We start from the raw sequence: 16,953 nt of genomic DNA on the forward strand, positions 1-16,953 counted from the left end.
TCGTTTCGATAATAATTAAAACCGTAGGTTAAATGCAAATTCCGACAAGACCAAAGTTTTTAAACACGAGATTACAAGAAAATTGAGTATTCATACGACCCATTTCCAAAATCGTTTACCCAACGTTCAAAAGAATTGTCATTTTCCCCCCGATACGCCCTTATTTCGAAATAAAAAGTTTTACACGGTTTAAACTATTTTTAAACATCTCGAAACTATCAAAGTAAATACTTTACCTCAAAATATAATAAAATTATATTTCTTTGAATTATTTTTACTTTAAATACATTAATATCAAATTTTATTTGATTAATAAATTATTTTCGAAATATATTAACGGTCCGAAATTACGGGGCGTTACAGTTTTGACATGACATACCACGTAAGGAGGACTACTCACATGACCTAAACGGGACCGGTTTGATGGACCGGCCATATGGAGGCTCTATCCTCACATTTTAGTAGCTATGTCGGACTTAAGTCAAGTCTCGGGCCTAATACGGTCTCACAAGGTGGTCGAAACTTGGTCATTAAGCTAGACTTCCGGGTTTTGCAAGCAAAAACCCTAACATGTGTCATCAAGAGGTACGAGCTAGCAAAAGGGAAATGACACGGGCAAAACAAATTATCATCATTGGCAACATATGCCCTCCACTTTTAGACTCCCTATGCAAATTTTTACAAACGAAATGCAACGTGTATGAAATACAACTAAACATATGAACAAGCTATGTGAATGCAAGAGTGAACACATATATACATTTCTAGTCTAAATGCACACAATTTCTAGTCCTAACAACGCACCAACAACACAAGCATATCCAAAACGGTTCCCAAAAGGAACACCCACATCAAATATCCCGTCCTCCTCCATGCTTATATATACAAAAAAGAAAAGGAAGGATAAAAGAGAAAGGATTGGAAGAATTTTACCAAGCATCTTCTCCGATGATTCATGTGTTGCCTATCAAAATGGTTAGGACAAATGCAATATATATAATATAAACAATGCAAATTTTTGAATTTTTTTGAATTTTTTTTTCAATTTTTAGGCATTTTGTATTTTTCACATATTAACAAGAAAATATATACAAATATAAACAATATGCACAAAGTGGATATTTTCCTCCCCACACTTGAAATTTACATTGTCCTCAATGGAACAAAGCATAGGGAGAGAATGGGAAATTAAAAGAACATATTTTTTTTTGATTTTAAATATTTGAAAATAAACAACATGTTTTTGTATTTTTAAAATTTTGAGAATGTCCTCCCGACACTTATTTACTTACATATTTCTTGATGGAAATAAATGTGTGGAGGATATTCGAAAAGTAAATACATATTTTGGAAATTTTTGAATTTTTCAGATTTTTAGTGGTTTTTGGTTAATGAATGTAATGCGTGAACTATTATATATGCTAAATTGAAAGGACAATGCAAACTACACTACATGAATGCAAAGAGAGCTAATTTAGATTAGCTCCTATTCGGTTAAGTAAACTAAATGCAAATGCAAGCAAAACATAAATAAAGTAAGGAAAGAAAATACTAACAATGTGGTGGTTCTTAAGGGACTCCACCAACCCTCTCATCCAAAATTTTGTTGCTTGAATTCTTTGGTGATGCAATACATGTCACACAAGGGATGTAGTAACCGGTCAAAAACTTTAGCAAAAGCCTCAAACAAGCACAAATAGCACCAAGCTATAGCATACCACAACCAACTTCTTTTCCAACACTTCTTTTCATAGTTCCTCTTACCCTCCTTGGCTCCCTTTCTTGGGTGGGTCCTTTTGATAGTTAGAACCCTTAAACTTGGAATGGTAGTTAGGTGGTAGGAGGAACGGAATCTCATAAGTTTCACTTGTTGGACAACCCTCTTCTTGGTCACCAAGGTAAGGAAATTGGTTGGAAATAGTAGGTGGAGGAGTCAACTTCTCAACATTGAGGTTCATGATGTTGTCATTTTTGTCCCCATTTTCTTGACTCTCCTTTTGAACCGAACTATTTCCATTGAGAGCCGCCTCCAAGGCATCAATTTAAGATTCCCAATCACTTGAAGAATTATCCCACCAAGGTGCACCTTCAAAAGAGCTTAGAAAAAATGAATCCGGAGAGTTCAAGAATGATTCAATCTCATCATTAATTTGGTCTTCAAATTCATCTTCTCTTGAGTCATCTTCACCCAAATGTCCTTTAACATCAACTCTCAACACAAGATCACCTCCATTTCCTTCCTTGTTTGTTGGACAAACTTCCAATGGATCCAAGTGTGAAGGCTCAATATTATCCTCATTCAAACAATCCTCCAACACATCCACTCTACAACAAGAGTCACTCATAGAAGGAGACTTCATGGAATTTTCCAACGAGAATTCTATCTTGTCATCACCAACTTGAAGAGATAGTTTGCCATTTTTAACATCGATCATAGCACCCCCGGTAGCAAGGCATGGGCGCCGCCTAGGATGATTGGAATTTTGGAATCCTCGGGAATATCCATCACATAAAAATCGCAAGGTATCAAAAGTTTTCCCACCTTGAGTGGAACATCCTCCACTAGGCCAATTGGATACCTCACCGATCTATCCGCAAGTTGCAAATATACTCTTGTAGGTGAGAGCTCAAATCCCTTCAACTTCTTGAAAATCTTGAGAGGCATTAGGCTAATGCTAGCTCCCAAATCACATAGGGTCCTCTTTATTTGAATGGATCCAATTGTGCATGGGATAGAAAAACTACCCGGATCTTCAAGCTTTTGGGGCAACCCATTCATTAAGATGGCACTACATTCCTTGGATAAATTCACCGTTGTACTTGGACTCAAGGAATTTTTGTTGGAAATCAACTCCTTCAAGAATTTTCCATATGCGGGTATCTCCTTGATGGCATCAATAAAAGGCATGGGGATGTTCACACCTTTCATCATGTGCATGAATTTCCCATACTTTTGCTCAAGCTTTGCTCTTGCCAACCTTTGAGGGAAAGGGATTGGTGGCACATATGGTCTCACGACTTGTTGCTTGGGTTCCTCAACAACCTTGGTGGGTTCATCAACAACCTTGGTGGACTCATCAACAAGCATGGGAGTCTCTACAACAACTTCCACAAGATCATCTTCAACCACTTTTGGTGGTTCAACCACAACTTCCGGTTTGCGGCTCTTTTTCCTCTTTATGAACACCCGGTCTTCTAACTCCCTACCACTCTTCCAATGTATAGCATTAATGGTCTTTGGGTTCTCCTCGGTTTTACCCGAAAACTTTCCATTTGAGGCTTGAAATTGACTTATTTGAGAAGCCAATTGAGAGATTTGATTATCCGTCATTCTTTGGGAGGCTTGCATTTGAGTCCTTAGTTGGTTGATAGAAGACGTGGCCTCCTCTTGTTTTTGGTTGGAATGAGTGATGAATTGGGTTTGAGAATTCATCAATTGCTCTATCATGGGCTCCATGTTTGATTTAAGTTGGGTGGATTGTGGAAAGGGTTGAGAATTTTGTTGAAATGGTTGGGAATTTTGTTGAAATTGTGGGTTGGTTGGTTGATTTAGTGGTTGGAATTGTGGTCTTAGTTGGAAAGTGGGGTTTTGGACATTTTGTGAGCCATGGGAAAAATTTGGGCGGGCTCTCATTCCGGGATGGTGTTGATTGTTGTTGAATGCTTGTCTAGCCGGAATTGATTCCCACACTCCATTCACTTGCTCAATACAATTTGCCTCTCCCATCATCAAAGGACATTCATTTGGTGGATGCCCTTGATCTCCACAAATATCACAACAATACATTTGAGACCAATTTGATGAAGAATTTCTTGAGGTGTTACTAGAGTTCAACAAGGCAATTTGTTGCTTGAGTTCCTCTATCAATCCCTTAACTTCAACATTGTTGGCCGACTCGACGGTTGACTTTCCCTTCCTTTTGTGCCTATCATTATTCCAATGAAAAGTACGGGAAGCCATTTCCTCAATAAGCTCCTTGGCCGTCTTGTGATCAATTTTGTCTAATTCCCCCTTTCCCGAGCCGGAATCTAGGTTCATCTTCATCTCATTATTCAACCCCTCATAGAAGTTGTTTATCAACTCATCATCTCCGATCTCGTGGTGAGGACATAACCTTTGGAGTCCCTTATACCTTTCCCATGCCTCGTAAAGGGTCTCATCATCTTGTTGAGTGAAGCCTTGAAGCTCACTCTTGATCCTTGCAGTTCTTTGTGGTGGGAAGTATTTGTTTAGGAAGGCCTTGGAGACATCATCCCAAGTCCGAAGAGAATCGGGCACACAACTCTTTTACCACTCCTTAGCACTCCCCCTTAAGGAATAAGGAAAGAGCCTAAGGCGGATGGCATCCTCCAACACTCCATTTGCCTTAAACATGTCACAACTATCCAAGAATTCATTAAGATGTTCATTGGGGTTTTCGGTGGCTCCCCCTCCGAATTGGTTTCCTTGGACTAGTTGCAACAAAGTGGCCTTCACATCAAAGTTATTTTCTTGAATAGGTGGCTTGATAATACTTGGGTTCAACACCTTCTTTGGAGCCAAATTGTCCCTCATAGGAACCGCGGCCATTGCTGCTTCTTCGGGAATTCCAAATGGATTCTCAAAAAACTCAAAAGGGTCCGGTTCTTCTAAAACACCTTCCACTACTCAAGAAAGGGATTAGTAACAAAGAAAGACCTAGTCTAAACTAGAATAAAACGATTAATATCTAGCCTTTGCTCCCCGGCAACGGAGCCAAAAACTTGATGGTTATCAAATTATACCTTGCAAGTGCACGATTGTCGTTGTACACTATTGAGGGTCGATCCCACGAGGAGCTAGGAAGAGTATTAATCGTTCTAATCTTTAAGCTTAGCTAAGTCGAGCAATAATGAGGTAATGGTAATAATCTAACAACTAAACTAACAAATTAAAATGCAATTAAACAAGAGAAGTAACAACGAGCAAGAAAGGATTAAGTTGTAAATCAAATGAATAAAAGCCTAGAACTGGGTTCTCCCACAACAATTCGTAACTTCACAAAATTAGTTCCCTAGGCTAATCATAAGGGTAACAAGGTGAGGAGGAGATGGCTCTAATTCGCCTAAGACCCCCCTCTCGGGTTCGAAGGTCGGAATCCCTAACTCAACACCCAACAACCCCAAAAACATGCATATTTCCGAGGTGGTCAAGAACTTGGTCAAGGTCATTAAGTACTCATCGTATTCCGGGTCATCCCACTCCTCCTCTCGGAGGTCGATTTCAAACGCTAGTCTAGAGGTACCCTCCCTTGGTTCTCCCTTTCGGTCTCAAACTAGGTTAGTGATAAGACCAACTTCCGGGTATCCAATTTACAACCTAACCAACTCTCGTTGGTGGACAAGGGTTACAAGCCGACACTACCCGAAATCAATCCATAAACCATGTCATTCCTCTAAACACCCTCACCAATTTCTCCGAATAATTAGCCTTTATGAGATTCAATTAGTGAAGTTACTCATGTCGGGTCAAATCGAGTCCTAGTAGAAGACTACTCACTAATCATGGTTCTAAAGACAATAGAGACAATAAAGATGGATTCTTTAAGCATAATCATGGTGGAAGAATTAATTCTACTACTAATCATGCAATAATCCAACACAAAATATGAGAGGAAACTAATTAAGATGAAATTAAAATAAAAAGGCATAAACTTTGACACAACAACTCAAAGATTCAATCTTTGGGTGAGGAACAACAATTGGAAACATGAACAAGGAAGAGAAAAAGTAAATGTAAACAAATGAAATTAAAGAGATAAATAAGAGGAAGAATTATACCAAGAAACATAGAGATGAAAACTTGGATTGAAATATGGAAGGATTCTTCAATTCTCCAAATACAACCCAAAATTACTAATTGTAAACTAATGAAAAGAGAAGAACTTGGATAATCTAGAGAACAATTACACTAATATTTAGTAAAGATTACAAATTTGATTAAAGGGCAAATTAATTGGAGATGTTTTTGTCTTACAATATTGAGAGAATAAGATTAACTAGTCTAATTTATAATCTATTTCTAAGGTGTAATGTCTAATGTAAGAGTGTTTGTAGTAGTCTCATTATACTTGTTTTATACTACTACTAATACGAACTAAATAATAAGAATAATAATATTATTAAAATAATAATAATAATAATAATAATAATAATAATAATAATAATAATAATAATAATAATAATAATAATAATAATAATAATAATAATAATAACTAACTAATGCAGCAAAACTAATCACGCACAGCCTCCTCCCTAACCCGTCAAAACATGGCAAAAACAGAGTAGGGGGGCCCTGCCGGCCTGCGGACCGCCGGGACAGGTGCCGGTAGCGAGACCATTAAAGAAAGGGGAAGAATTAATATGGTGTGTGTGGGTTACCGGTGCACCGGCAGAAGGGCCACCGGTAGAGAGCACGATTTGTGCGAGATTTGAAGAGGAATGGAGCTGCGTGCCGGTTGGCCGGCTGCCGGTCGTTTTGCCGGTAGCGAGCACTTTGGAATTAGAGCAAGGCTGTGTTGGTGCCTACCGGTAGGGGAGGGCGGCTGCCGGTTTTCCGGCATAGACAAACAAGGAATTGTTGATTGCATTTATTGATGTCGATGGATGGATGAGAGGCAAGACGTGGTCGTGGCTGCTGTGGTGGCCGGAGGTGGTGTCAGTCGGCGATAGGGGAGTGCTGGGCTGTCATGGTGGTCGTGGGTAGCAGCCAAGGTGGTCCATGGTGGTTGTTATGGTGGTCAAAAGATGGTGTAGAAGATGGGTTTGTTGTTTGTATTAATTACGGACGGGGGTGGAAGAAGGGTTCGTGGTGGCTTCCACGGTGGTCAATGGTGGTCTTGGGGGGTTGGGATGTGATGTTGGAAGTGGGAGGATGTTAGTGGTGGTGATGGGTGGCTCCCACGGTGGCCAGAGGTGGTGGTAAAAGCTCAGCAAAGACCGTCTGATATTAGCAGCTGCTCCTTTACTTAGTTTATTTTTTCATGATTTAGCCTATTTTCACCTTCGCCATTTCTTCTCATAATCCCGTCTTGCTCCTCCGCCTCACTTTCTCGTCTTGCCTGCACATTAAATTAATATAATAATAATAATATTATACATAAATACAATTAATTATTAATTATAAACTAATACGACTTATTATTATAAATTAGTAATTTATTAAGCTTATTAGACAATTAAGCACACAAAATCGAGTCGGAATAAGGTATAAATGCAGGGTAAAATACGACTAAAATGCTACTTATCATATGCTTGTTTGACGAAAATGCCGATTTTGCCTCGAAAAGCGTGCCCATATGATTAGGAAACTCGAAATATGGTAATTCGACGGGATTACCAAAAATAATAACCTATACGAATAGGAAATCATGCTTAAGGAGTTAGGAAAGATCCAACGCGGAAAATCACGGAAATATCTCTGAGGAAGAGGCGCAGCATGAGCTGCGCCATTTCCCCAGTGTTCCGTTCTAACAGATTTTAGGAAACAGCTTTTAGTATAAATATAGACGTCGATGGAGGTTTTATTCACACAATTCTTCCGTCTTTCTTCCGTCTATTACATAAAACTCTCTAAATATGGACAAATGAATTCACAAATGTGGACAAATAAATTCACAAATGCCCTAGAAATCCGTCTCAAAGAATGGACAAATGAATTCACAAATGTGGAGAAACATGATATGGGTGCCTACAACTTTGGATCGATTTTGAGCTTGAAGCTAGTTAAGGTTGTTAAGCCATTCTTGGATGCTTGTCTTGCGTATTGGGACCCTAATTTCCACGTGTTTGCCTTCCCTGGAGGCGATATCTGTCCGTTTCCTGAAGAAATTGCTGCAATTGGTGGATGGGACCCAGAACATATGCCTGCTATACCCTCTACTTCTCAAGGGTATAAAAACAAATTTAGGGATTTGCTTGGATTGACAAGAGCCGAGGTTGACCGTCTTGTGACCTCAAAAGGAGTCTGAATGCTTTATTTCATCGATCGATTCATAAATAGGGCAGAACCTTCTATCTCTTATGTTGCGAGGCGTAGGGCATTCGGATTTTGCCTATTACATGGTTATGTCCTCCAAGGTCATGTTGATGAGGATATGAGAGGTGATCCTCGCTATTTGAGCTTAGTTGAGCAAATGGAGCTGCGCATGAGCCCAGCTTGTCTATGTTTAGGAGAGATCCTATTGGGATTGGATAACAGGAAAGCCAACCGCGACCTTCCTTATTTAGGAAGTCCCATCATCTTACAGGTAAAAAAAAACCTCTCTCTTTTTTTTTCTTTTTTTTCGTTTTTTTTTCTTTCGTTTTTTTTTTTCTTTTTTGGTTGGATACTAATACCTGCTTTGGTAGGTTTGGCTTATGGAGCGTCTGCGGTTGATCGAGCCCCCAGTTAATGTTCCTGCTTACCATGCTCGGTCGATTGCAATGAGGACTAGGCTTTATATGGTGGACTTAACTCGGGTTTGCAACTATTGGGAGAACAAGTTGAAGAATGAGGATGGTCCCTTGATCAGATGGATTGTACCATGGTGGCATCTTAAGTCCGTTACTGGAGTATCGTCTTTGGATCCTACTCGATCGGTGCGCATTCCTGGCTTAGAATTCATGATATGCATCTTCCCAGAGAAACTGATGAGGCAGGTTGGCTTAAAGCAGATGATTCCTAAGCTTGATACTTATACTGTTCCTCGGACTGACGTGACACTTACTACCGAGAGTCGTAGAGAGTGGGCCCTCAAATGGGCTCAGAGGAACATGTGGTTCCTAAACTCTTCGGTTAGCGCATTATGGGTATCGGATTCCTACTTGCAGTGGAGGAAGGCTACTACTCCTGAAGAGCGCGAGAAGCTAAGGGAGCGCGAGCCTGTTGATTACAAGGTTCGTGATGTAGCGAAGGAGAAAGAGAAGTACTTGACCGAGGGAGAGGAAGAAGCCAGATTCCGAGTTGTTCATCCGTCGAAGAAATCGAAGACCTCTCCTGTCGTCGAAAAGATGGTTGATAGGAATGGTAAGGCTAGACCGCGACAGAGACCGTTGGTGATTAGGTCTGAGATAGCGCATGAGCGCCCGTCTCGTGGTCGAGATAAGAAATATGACAAGAATGACAAAGGCAAGGGGAAGATGGAAGAATAGCCTAAGTCTTAGTATTATTTATTATTATTGTTATTATTTGTAATAAAATGGTGGGGTTTTTAGAATCCTAGCCTATTTATTTTAGCATTATTATTTTTATTATGTGTCGTATTATTATTATTATGGAAGGAAATGAATAAAAGACTAATTGGTTATGAAACCGTTGTTATTTTCTTTTATTATTCTTGTCGAATTCCAAATGCATATGCAAATGTCCTTCTATTTACATTAAAAATAATGGGTTGTATCCTGTGAAGGATTGCCTACGTATTCATTTAAAAATAAAATCAAACCCTTGCGCGTAGTTCAAGTAAATGTAAAAGAATAATTGTTCTAAGCAAGAGCTCGTAATGAACTAGAAAATAAGCATGAGCTTTACTTACACCTAAAGCACAATTCAGTTTATTTGATGATATGAGGATGACGATTTGTCAAAATGCAAGAGCAGAGTGACATAAGCTTTACTACAGCTGGCCAGGGGCCGTTTTTATTTCGTGCCACATGAGCGACACGTGATGTTACGCGAGGCGCGTTTTTGTTCCTATTCTAGGCATAATATCGTTTCAGTTGGTCGAGGTTAGTTGGGTTGGCAAATTCATTCCCATCTAGGTCTGTGATTCTAACCGCACCCCCCGGGAGTAAGGACTTAACCAGAAATGGTCCGGCCTAGTTGGGCTTGAACTTTCCTCGTGGATCGACAGGTAAAAGAGCTCTAACTGATTTGAGGACTAAGTCTCCCTCTTTGATGTTCCTAGGCTTAACCCTTTTGTTGAAGGCTCGTTTGATACGTGCTTGATATGTTTGCACATTGTGTAATGCACGTAATCTTCGCTCATCCAGGAGGATGAGTTCTTCATATCTATCCCTCTTCCAATCGGCTTCTGGGATTTGACTTTCGAGTAGAATACGCAAGGATGGTATTTCTATCTCAACTGGTTGCACGGCTTCCATGCCGTAAGTCAAATAGAAAGGAGTGGCCCCAGTGGGTGTCCTAACAGATATGAGATATCCCCATAAGGCAAATGGTATCTTGCTTGGCCAATCTCGATAATTGTCAATTATTTTCTTGAGGATTGTGACAACATTTTTGTTTGCTGCTTCTATTGCTCCATTAGTTTGTGGTCTATATGGCGAGGAATGGTGGTGTTTGATTTTGTACTTGGCTAGCAATTGTTCAGTCTCGGCCTGGAAATGTGACCCATTGTCACTGATGACCTCATGTGGGCAACCGTATCAACAAATGATATTGGTTTGTATGAACTTTGCCACGTTCTTGGCTATGAGACTAGTGTAAGAGGCCGCTTCTACCCATTTGGTGAAATAATCGATTGCTACCAGAATGAAACAGTGACCTCCTGTTCCGGCCGGGGTGATCTTTCCGATGATATCGATTCCCCAAGCAGAAAATGGCCAAGGAGACGTCATGGTGTAGAGTAATGAAGGAGGGACATGTTTCACATTCCCAAAGATTTGGCAGTTGTGGCAATGTCTGACATATTTGATGCAATCGGATTCCATCGTGGTCCAGTAATATCCCAAACGCGTGATTTTCTTTGCCATCATTGGTCCACTCATGTGAGGTCCACAGTCTCCATCATGGACTTCTTCCATCACTTTCTGTACCTGTGAATGATCAAGGCAATGCAAGACTACACCAAGAGGTGTTCTTTTATACAACTCTCCTTGCATGAGGACATACTGGGAGGCTAGTAAGCGTATAGCACGTTGTCCCCTTTTATCCATATCTGGTGGATAGGTACCATTGAGTTTGAAGTTCAGAATTGCTTGGAACCAAGATTCCTCTGGGTTTTCTTCTTCATCTGTAATTTGGTGCACATAAGCTGGTTCTGACCGTCGTTCGATGCATAAAAGACATTTCTACCATGTTATCCGGCATATTAATCAAAGATGCAAGTTTTGAAAGAGCATATGCAAATTGATTTTCTTCTTGAGGTAGGTGTAGGTAGGTTACTTGATCGAAGAATTGGGCAACTTGGTCTATCCTGGCTTGATAGGGTGCTAGACTTTCGCTCCGAATTTTCCAAGACCCCGTAATTTGGTTGATGATCAAGTATGAATCTCCATGTACTCGAAGATTCTTAATGCCTAAACCTACTGCTGCTTGTAGCTCAATGAGGCAAGCTTCGAATTCGGCTGCGTTATTTGTCACCTCGAATTCGAGTTTGGCAGAGAGTGGTGTATGCTCACCTTCAGGAGAAATGAGCAACACTCCTATTCCAAATCCTCTTAAGTTCGACGCTCCATCAAAATAAAGGTCCCAGGAGTCTATATAGGTTTGGAGTATATCCTCATCCGGAAATGACCAGGTGTCTATTGCTTGTGCATCATTGATGGGATTTTCTACGAAGAACTCGGCGACATCGCGTCCTTTTATAATTTTCAGAGGTACATATTTGAGATCGAACTCTGAGAGCATCAAAGTCCATCTCGCTAGGCGTCCATTGAGAACGGGTTTTTTGAAGAAGTATTTGACAGGATCCATTTTGGAGTATACTTTGACGGAATAACTAAGCATATAATGGCGTAGCTTCTTCGTTGCCCACACAAGAGCGAGTCATGTCTTTTCGAGTGGTGTGTACTTGCACTCATACTCCAAGAACTTCTTACTAAGGTAGTAGATAGCTCTTTCTTCTTTTCCCACGGTTTGTGCTAGCATAGATCTCATGGTTGTTTCGATTACTGTGAGATATAAACCATAAGGTTGATCTCGTTGAGGAGGCATGAGCACTGGTGGTTTGGCTAGTATCTCCTTGATTCGGTCGAACGCCTTTTGACAGTCGCCATCCCACATTGTGAGATCTATTTTCTTTAGCTTTTTGAAGATAGGTTCACAAATCATGGTGAGTTTTGATATGAATCGACTTATGTATTGCACCTTGCCCAAGAATCCTCTAACTTCCTTCTCTGTTTGAGGTTGCGGCATTTCGATAAGAGCTTTGATCTTGGAAGGGTCTATTTCTATCCCTCGTTGGCTAACGACATATCCCAGGAGTTTACCGGACGTTTTCCCAAATGCACATTTCTGAGGGTTGAGTCTCATGTTTTACTTTCGTAGTCTTGAGAAGAATTTGCGAAGGTTGTTAATGTGACCTTCTCTATCCTTGGATTTGACAATCATATTATCTACGTATACCTAAACTTCTTTATGCATCATGTCATGTATGAGTGTAGTTGCGGTGCGTTGATACGTAGCTCCAGCATTGATTAACCCAAATGACATAACCATGTAGCAATAGGTGCCCCATTGTGTAACAAAGGCGGTCTTATGCATGTCCTCTACGGCCATCTTGATCTGGTTATATCGCACGTATCCATCCATGAAGGATAACAATGCGTGGTCTGCTGTATTATCCACCAATATGTCGATATGTGGTAGAGGAAAGTCGTCCTTGGGACTCACTTTGTTTAAGTCTCTGAAATCAACACAAACACGGATTCTCCCATCCTTTTTGGGTACGGGTACTATATTGGCTACCCAGTCTGAGTACTCGGATACTTTGATGAACCCGACTTTGAATTGCTTATCGACTTCTTCTTTGATCTTAAGAGCCCATTTTGTCCTCATTCGACGAAGCTTCTGTTTTACGGGTTTGAAACCTAGTTTGATTGGGATTCTGTGCTCTGCGATATCCTTGTCGATCCCTGGCATGTCTTTGTAGGACCAAGCAAAAATGTCTTTGAACTCGTATAGGAGGTCTATAAAACTGGCCCTTTCAGTGGAGCTCAAGGTCGTCCCTATCCTAAGTTCTTGGGGTTCTAGTTCGGTTCCTACGTTGATGTGTTCGGTGTTCTCTATAACCGGTCCTCCTTCCCATTCTTGTAGTATTTCTTTAGCTATGTAGGGAGGTATTTCGATTGAGTCTAGGTCTGGGCCATCCTCATTATCATCGTAAACAGAATTGCATTCAGAATAACACAAAGAGTAAGCAGAATTTGATTTATTCATATTAAAATTTAAAAAGAGTTGAAACAGAGAAGCCATTTGTTCCGTAGTCAGTGGCGGTAAAGGGACAGCTGTCGGGACATTTCCCAAACTATTGTTACTACTCGATGCTAAGCTAGGAGAAACAAGGGGAGTGGGAGTGACGACGGGAGGAGACTCTCTAGGGACTTCTCTAGACTCCAACTCTGATTCCGACTCCGACTCTGACTCGAATTCGTTGTCTTATGGTTCTCCTTTGAATATCTCTCCTTCTCCAGTGGTGAGCTTGAAGAGTCTTCCTTGGTTATTCGTCCACTTGATCGACTTTCTCCATCCTTTCTGCTGATTCGAACTGGTTTCTGTGATCAATGCGGTAGGGTTAAAGTGATCGTCTTGAAGTATCAAGGTAATGATCTCGTCCTGTGCGGCTCTAACAAATCGATCTTCTCCAAACAGTAAGCTAACAGCTTGTTCGTCCAAGCAAGGTGCTTGACGAGTTTTGACGGTAGGAACCGTTTCCGTAGGGATAAAGTAGCAGTCGTGAAAGATCTCGATTCCAGCTAGTCGCCTTTCTATATAGTGCTAAGGTTCGGGAAACTCGTGAAAGCGTTCTTGACTCCCTTCTCTAACGAAGTATCTATTTAGGGTAGGGAGGTAGGGTCGCATTTGGATTCCCATGTTCTTGCTGTAATACTCCGTATTTATAAGTCTTGGGGTACTCTATCGAGTAGCCCTTACTCTGTCGAGTAAGGGTAAGTGGCGAAATAAAATAGTTTCTGACCTGTTGGGTACTCGATCGAGTAGTCAGGGGCACTCGATCGAGTAGGGGGTACTCGATCGAGTATCCTTGGGTACTCGATCGAGTAGCCTATTTATCGGGAATTTTCTCGGGTTTTGTTAATTATGCGATTAAGGTATTTAAGCTCCGTCGTCTTTATTCTAAATCACTTTTACAAAACCTAAATTCCTGTTTAAGAGAGAAAGCAAACTAGTTCATCTTCCTAATCGCATTCTTAGCAATTCCCGGAGTTCAGACGGTCAGTTCTTGTCATTGTTCATACCGTTGAGCTCCTTGCGTCGAGGGTAAGATCTATGTACCCTTTTTATGGTATTTCCTTCTATTTGGTTAAACCCTAATTTAGAGATTGGGGGTTTTATGTGTAGTTTGTGATTGGTAGTCTCTATGTGTTGTATGATAGGAGGAGGGTTCATAGAAGAGGCTTTTTGACTCAGCTATAGAGACCGTCTGATTGTGTGCATACCAGGTAGGATTTCCTACTCAGTATTAATCCCATAATGGGATGATTGGTTGATGTATTGTGTTTGGTTGTTTGATATATAATTGTATTGTGTTGTGGTTGTGATCGTGTTGATGGTTCGCGAGGCGTGGCCTCGGCTGAGTGGGGTCACTTGCGGGAGTGGCTTCACGCCCTAGTTTCGCCTTCTGTGGAACCCGCCACAGAAGGGATGTGCACATTAATGGACAGGGTTATCGCTCACTGTTATGTGGAGCGGGGATTTGGTGGGTACGGCTGCGGTCCCCCACTGGCAGGGCTGGTCCAGTGGACAATCAGTGATTGAGACGGTTGGTTTGGCATGATTGTGTGTGTGTGACAGTTAAGCTGTCTGTTTATCTTATTGCTTTTATATATTGGATTGTGTGATTAGTACTGACCCCGGTGTTGTTTTGTAGCAGGTGATCCATTCGGGGATGGTGAGCAGATGTTAAGGAGGTATTGAGATGAGTACTGGGATAGCTGGGATGCCACGACATGATGATAAGAGTCTTCCGCTGTAGCTTTTAGTTTATTTACATTTCAGTTAGAACAGTCATTTAAGAACATGTATCGTACTTTCAGTTTGGTTTTGAGGATTGTAACTATTCGTTAATCATTTATAATAAACGTTGTTTCTTTATTGTTGTTTGATTATCATACCTCGGGCAACCGAGATGGTAATGTCTTCATACTTGAGTGGTCCTGGTAAGGCACTTGGAGTATGGGGTGTTACAAATGGTATCAGAGCGACGATCCTGAAACCTGTAACTAATGAACCTAATGAACATAGGGAGTCAATTAAAATGAACCCGGGGTAAAAGTTGTAGGAGCTAGTGCAAAGGCTTGGGAGACGTCCTAAAGTCGCGGGGGCCGCCCTACAACTTTGAACCGGTCACATGGGAAAGTGTTTGTCGAGTCGTATGTGTGTTTGGTTAACTTGTGTAAGAATGTGATGAAGTGTGTGTGATTGTTGGAATTTCGAAGTTGAAAGTTGAGAATGTGAAAGAAAAGTGATGGTATATAGAAACTTGTTGATGGAATGATAGCATGTTGGATGTTTTACAACGTGGCATTTAATAACATGATGAATTGATCTCGTAGATAGTAGAAAAGATGCGTAGCATATTTATTATGATGTAATGTGGTTTATAAAGTTTAGCATGTTAGCATATCTCGTAGCATGCGGGTAGGTTTTGGACGATTTTGGGTACAGAATCACGTTTTGGGGTACTCGATCGAGTAACTAGGGGTACTCGATCGAGTAGGGGGTCACTCGATCGAGTAGCCTAGCTACTCGGTCGAGTATGTTAGAGATCAGAAGGTCTGTTTGGGTCTGATGTTTGGGTACTCGATCGAGTATGTAGGGGCACTCGATCGAGTAGCCCGTTACTCGATCGAGTATGTTTGGGCACTCGATCGAGTAGGTTCTGGGCAGCGTGTTTTCGTGTTTTGAGGTTTAGTACGTGTGTTTATATCTACCCTTTCTTATATATATATAGTTTCAAGATGCCGCCCAAGAAGACTGCTTTGTATGCGAGAGCTGAGCTTATGACCATGGATGACATTGTTAAGATGTTGGAGCACCAAGATGCTCTTACAGAGACCCTAAAGAAAGTGAATGAGGATAAGGACAAGGATAAGGAGAAGGAGGTTGATCATTCTAAAATCAGCCTCTACATAGCGAGGTTTAACCCAAAAGAATACAAGGGGGTTGGGGAGCCTAACCTTCTTGATAGTTGGCTGAGAGAGATGGAGAACATATTAGATTTGGTTCACTGTCCTGATGATATGAGAGTGGAACAGGCTGCATTCTATCTGAGGGAGGCAAAATGCAAGTGGTGGGATAAAGTGAAAGTGAGTGCCAAGGAGATATATACAAACCAAGGTCTATCTCGCTATACCTTGGGAGGAGTTTCGTAGGGGGTCATGAGGAAGGAGTTCGTGTCGGAGCATGTGAGGAGTAAGTTGAGGGAAGAGTTTGATAGTTTTAAGATGACCGGCGAGATGTCCGTAGCCGAGTACTACGACGTTCAATGAGAAGTCCAGGTATCTTTGAGGATATGGGTTTGAGTGAGGAGAACCTGGCATTGAGGTTTGAGAGAGGGTTGACTACCAAGATTATGGATAAGTTACCCGTGGGAATCCTTACCGATGTTAAGGAAGCTTATGAGAGGGGCGGGGAGAGCCGAGAGGTTGGTGGAGATGGCTCGAAGAGGTCCGGTGGTGAGAAGAGGAAGTCCGAGAGCGAGGGTGGTGGCCAATCTAACTACAAGAAAGGCAACCACAATCGATCAAAGGGGTTTTCTTCTCGGGTCGTGTTCGATCTTTGGGGCTTCCTTTGGGCGTGGCCGTGGAAGTGTGAGTAATAGTTGGGGAGTGACCTGCTATGGTTGTGGTGGTGTAGGCCACAAGAGACATGAGTACACGAGTGCACCGGGATCTTTCCAGAGACCTGCACAGAGCTTCGCGAGCAACAGACCGGCTGGATCATGGCCAAACCGGGGAGGTCAGAGTTACCAGAGTGGAGGCAACCGCAACGGCGGTAATTCTTATCAGAAACCACCAACGAACAACAACAACAAT

General features: G+C 41.4%; 1 protein-coding gene and 1 non-coding gene across 2 annotated transcripts; one reads left to right on the top strand and one right to left on the bottom strand.

Moving 5' to 3' along the window:
- Positions 1–2,627: 2,627 nt before the first annotated feature.
- On the bottom strand, positions 2,628–4,570 carry LOC141655073 (uncharacterized). Its single transcript, XM_074462172.1, has 3 exons — positions 4,367–4,570; positions 2,746–4,240; positions 2,628–2,653 (listed from the first exon to the last, which is right to left on the bottom strand). Exons 1-3 carry the CDS (start codon positions 4,568–4,570, stop codon positions 2,628–2,630), a joined length of 1,725 nt encoding a protein of 574 aa, XP_074318273.1.
- LOC141658196 (small nucleolar RNA R71) lies at positions 4,095–4,201 on the top strand. The gene has a single exon (XR_012549096.1). It is a non-coding gene; the product is annotated as a small nucleolar RNA R71 (small nucleolar RNA).
- Positions 4,571–16,953: the final 12,383 nt, after the last annotated feature.

Source organism: Silene latifolia, chromosome 5 (assembly GCF_048544455.1).
Source record: "Silene latifolia isolate original U9 population chromosome 5, ASM4854445v1, whole genome shotgun sequence".
NCBI lineage: Eukaryota > Viridiplantae > Streptophyta > Magnoliopsida > Caryophyllales > Caryophyllaceae > Silene > Silene latifolia.

What these genes read in the sequence shown, in the direction of transcription:
- LOC141655073 (XM_074462172.1), bottom strand. Translation starts at nt 4,570, where the DNA reads ATGGCCGCGGTTCCTATGAGGGACAATTTGGCTCCAAAGAAGGTGTTG. An exon ending in ATAGTTGTGACATGTTTAAG is followed by an intron (nt 4,241 to 4,366) that starts GCAAATGGAGTG and finishes GATGTCTCCAAG; the next exon opens with GCCTTCCTAAACAAATACTT. An exon ending in CCAAAAGCTTGAAGATCCGG is followed by an intron (nt 2,654 to 2,745) that starts GTAGTTTTTCTA and finishes ATGCCTCTCAAG; the next exon opens with ATTTTCAAGAAGTTGAAGGG.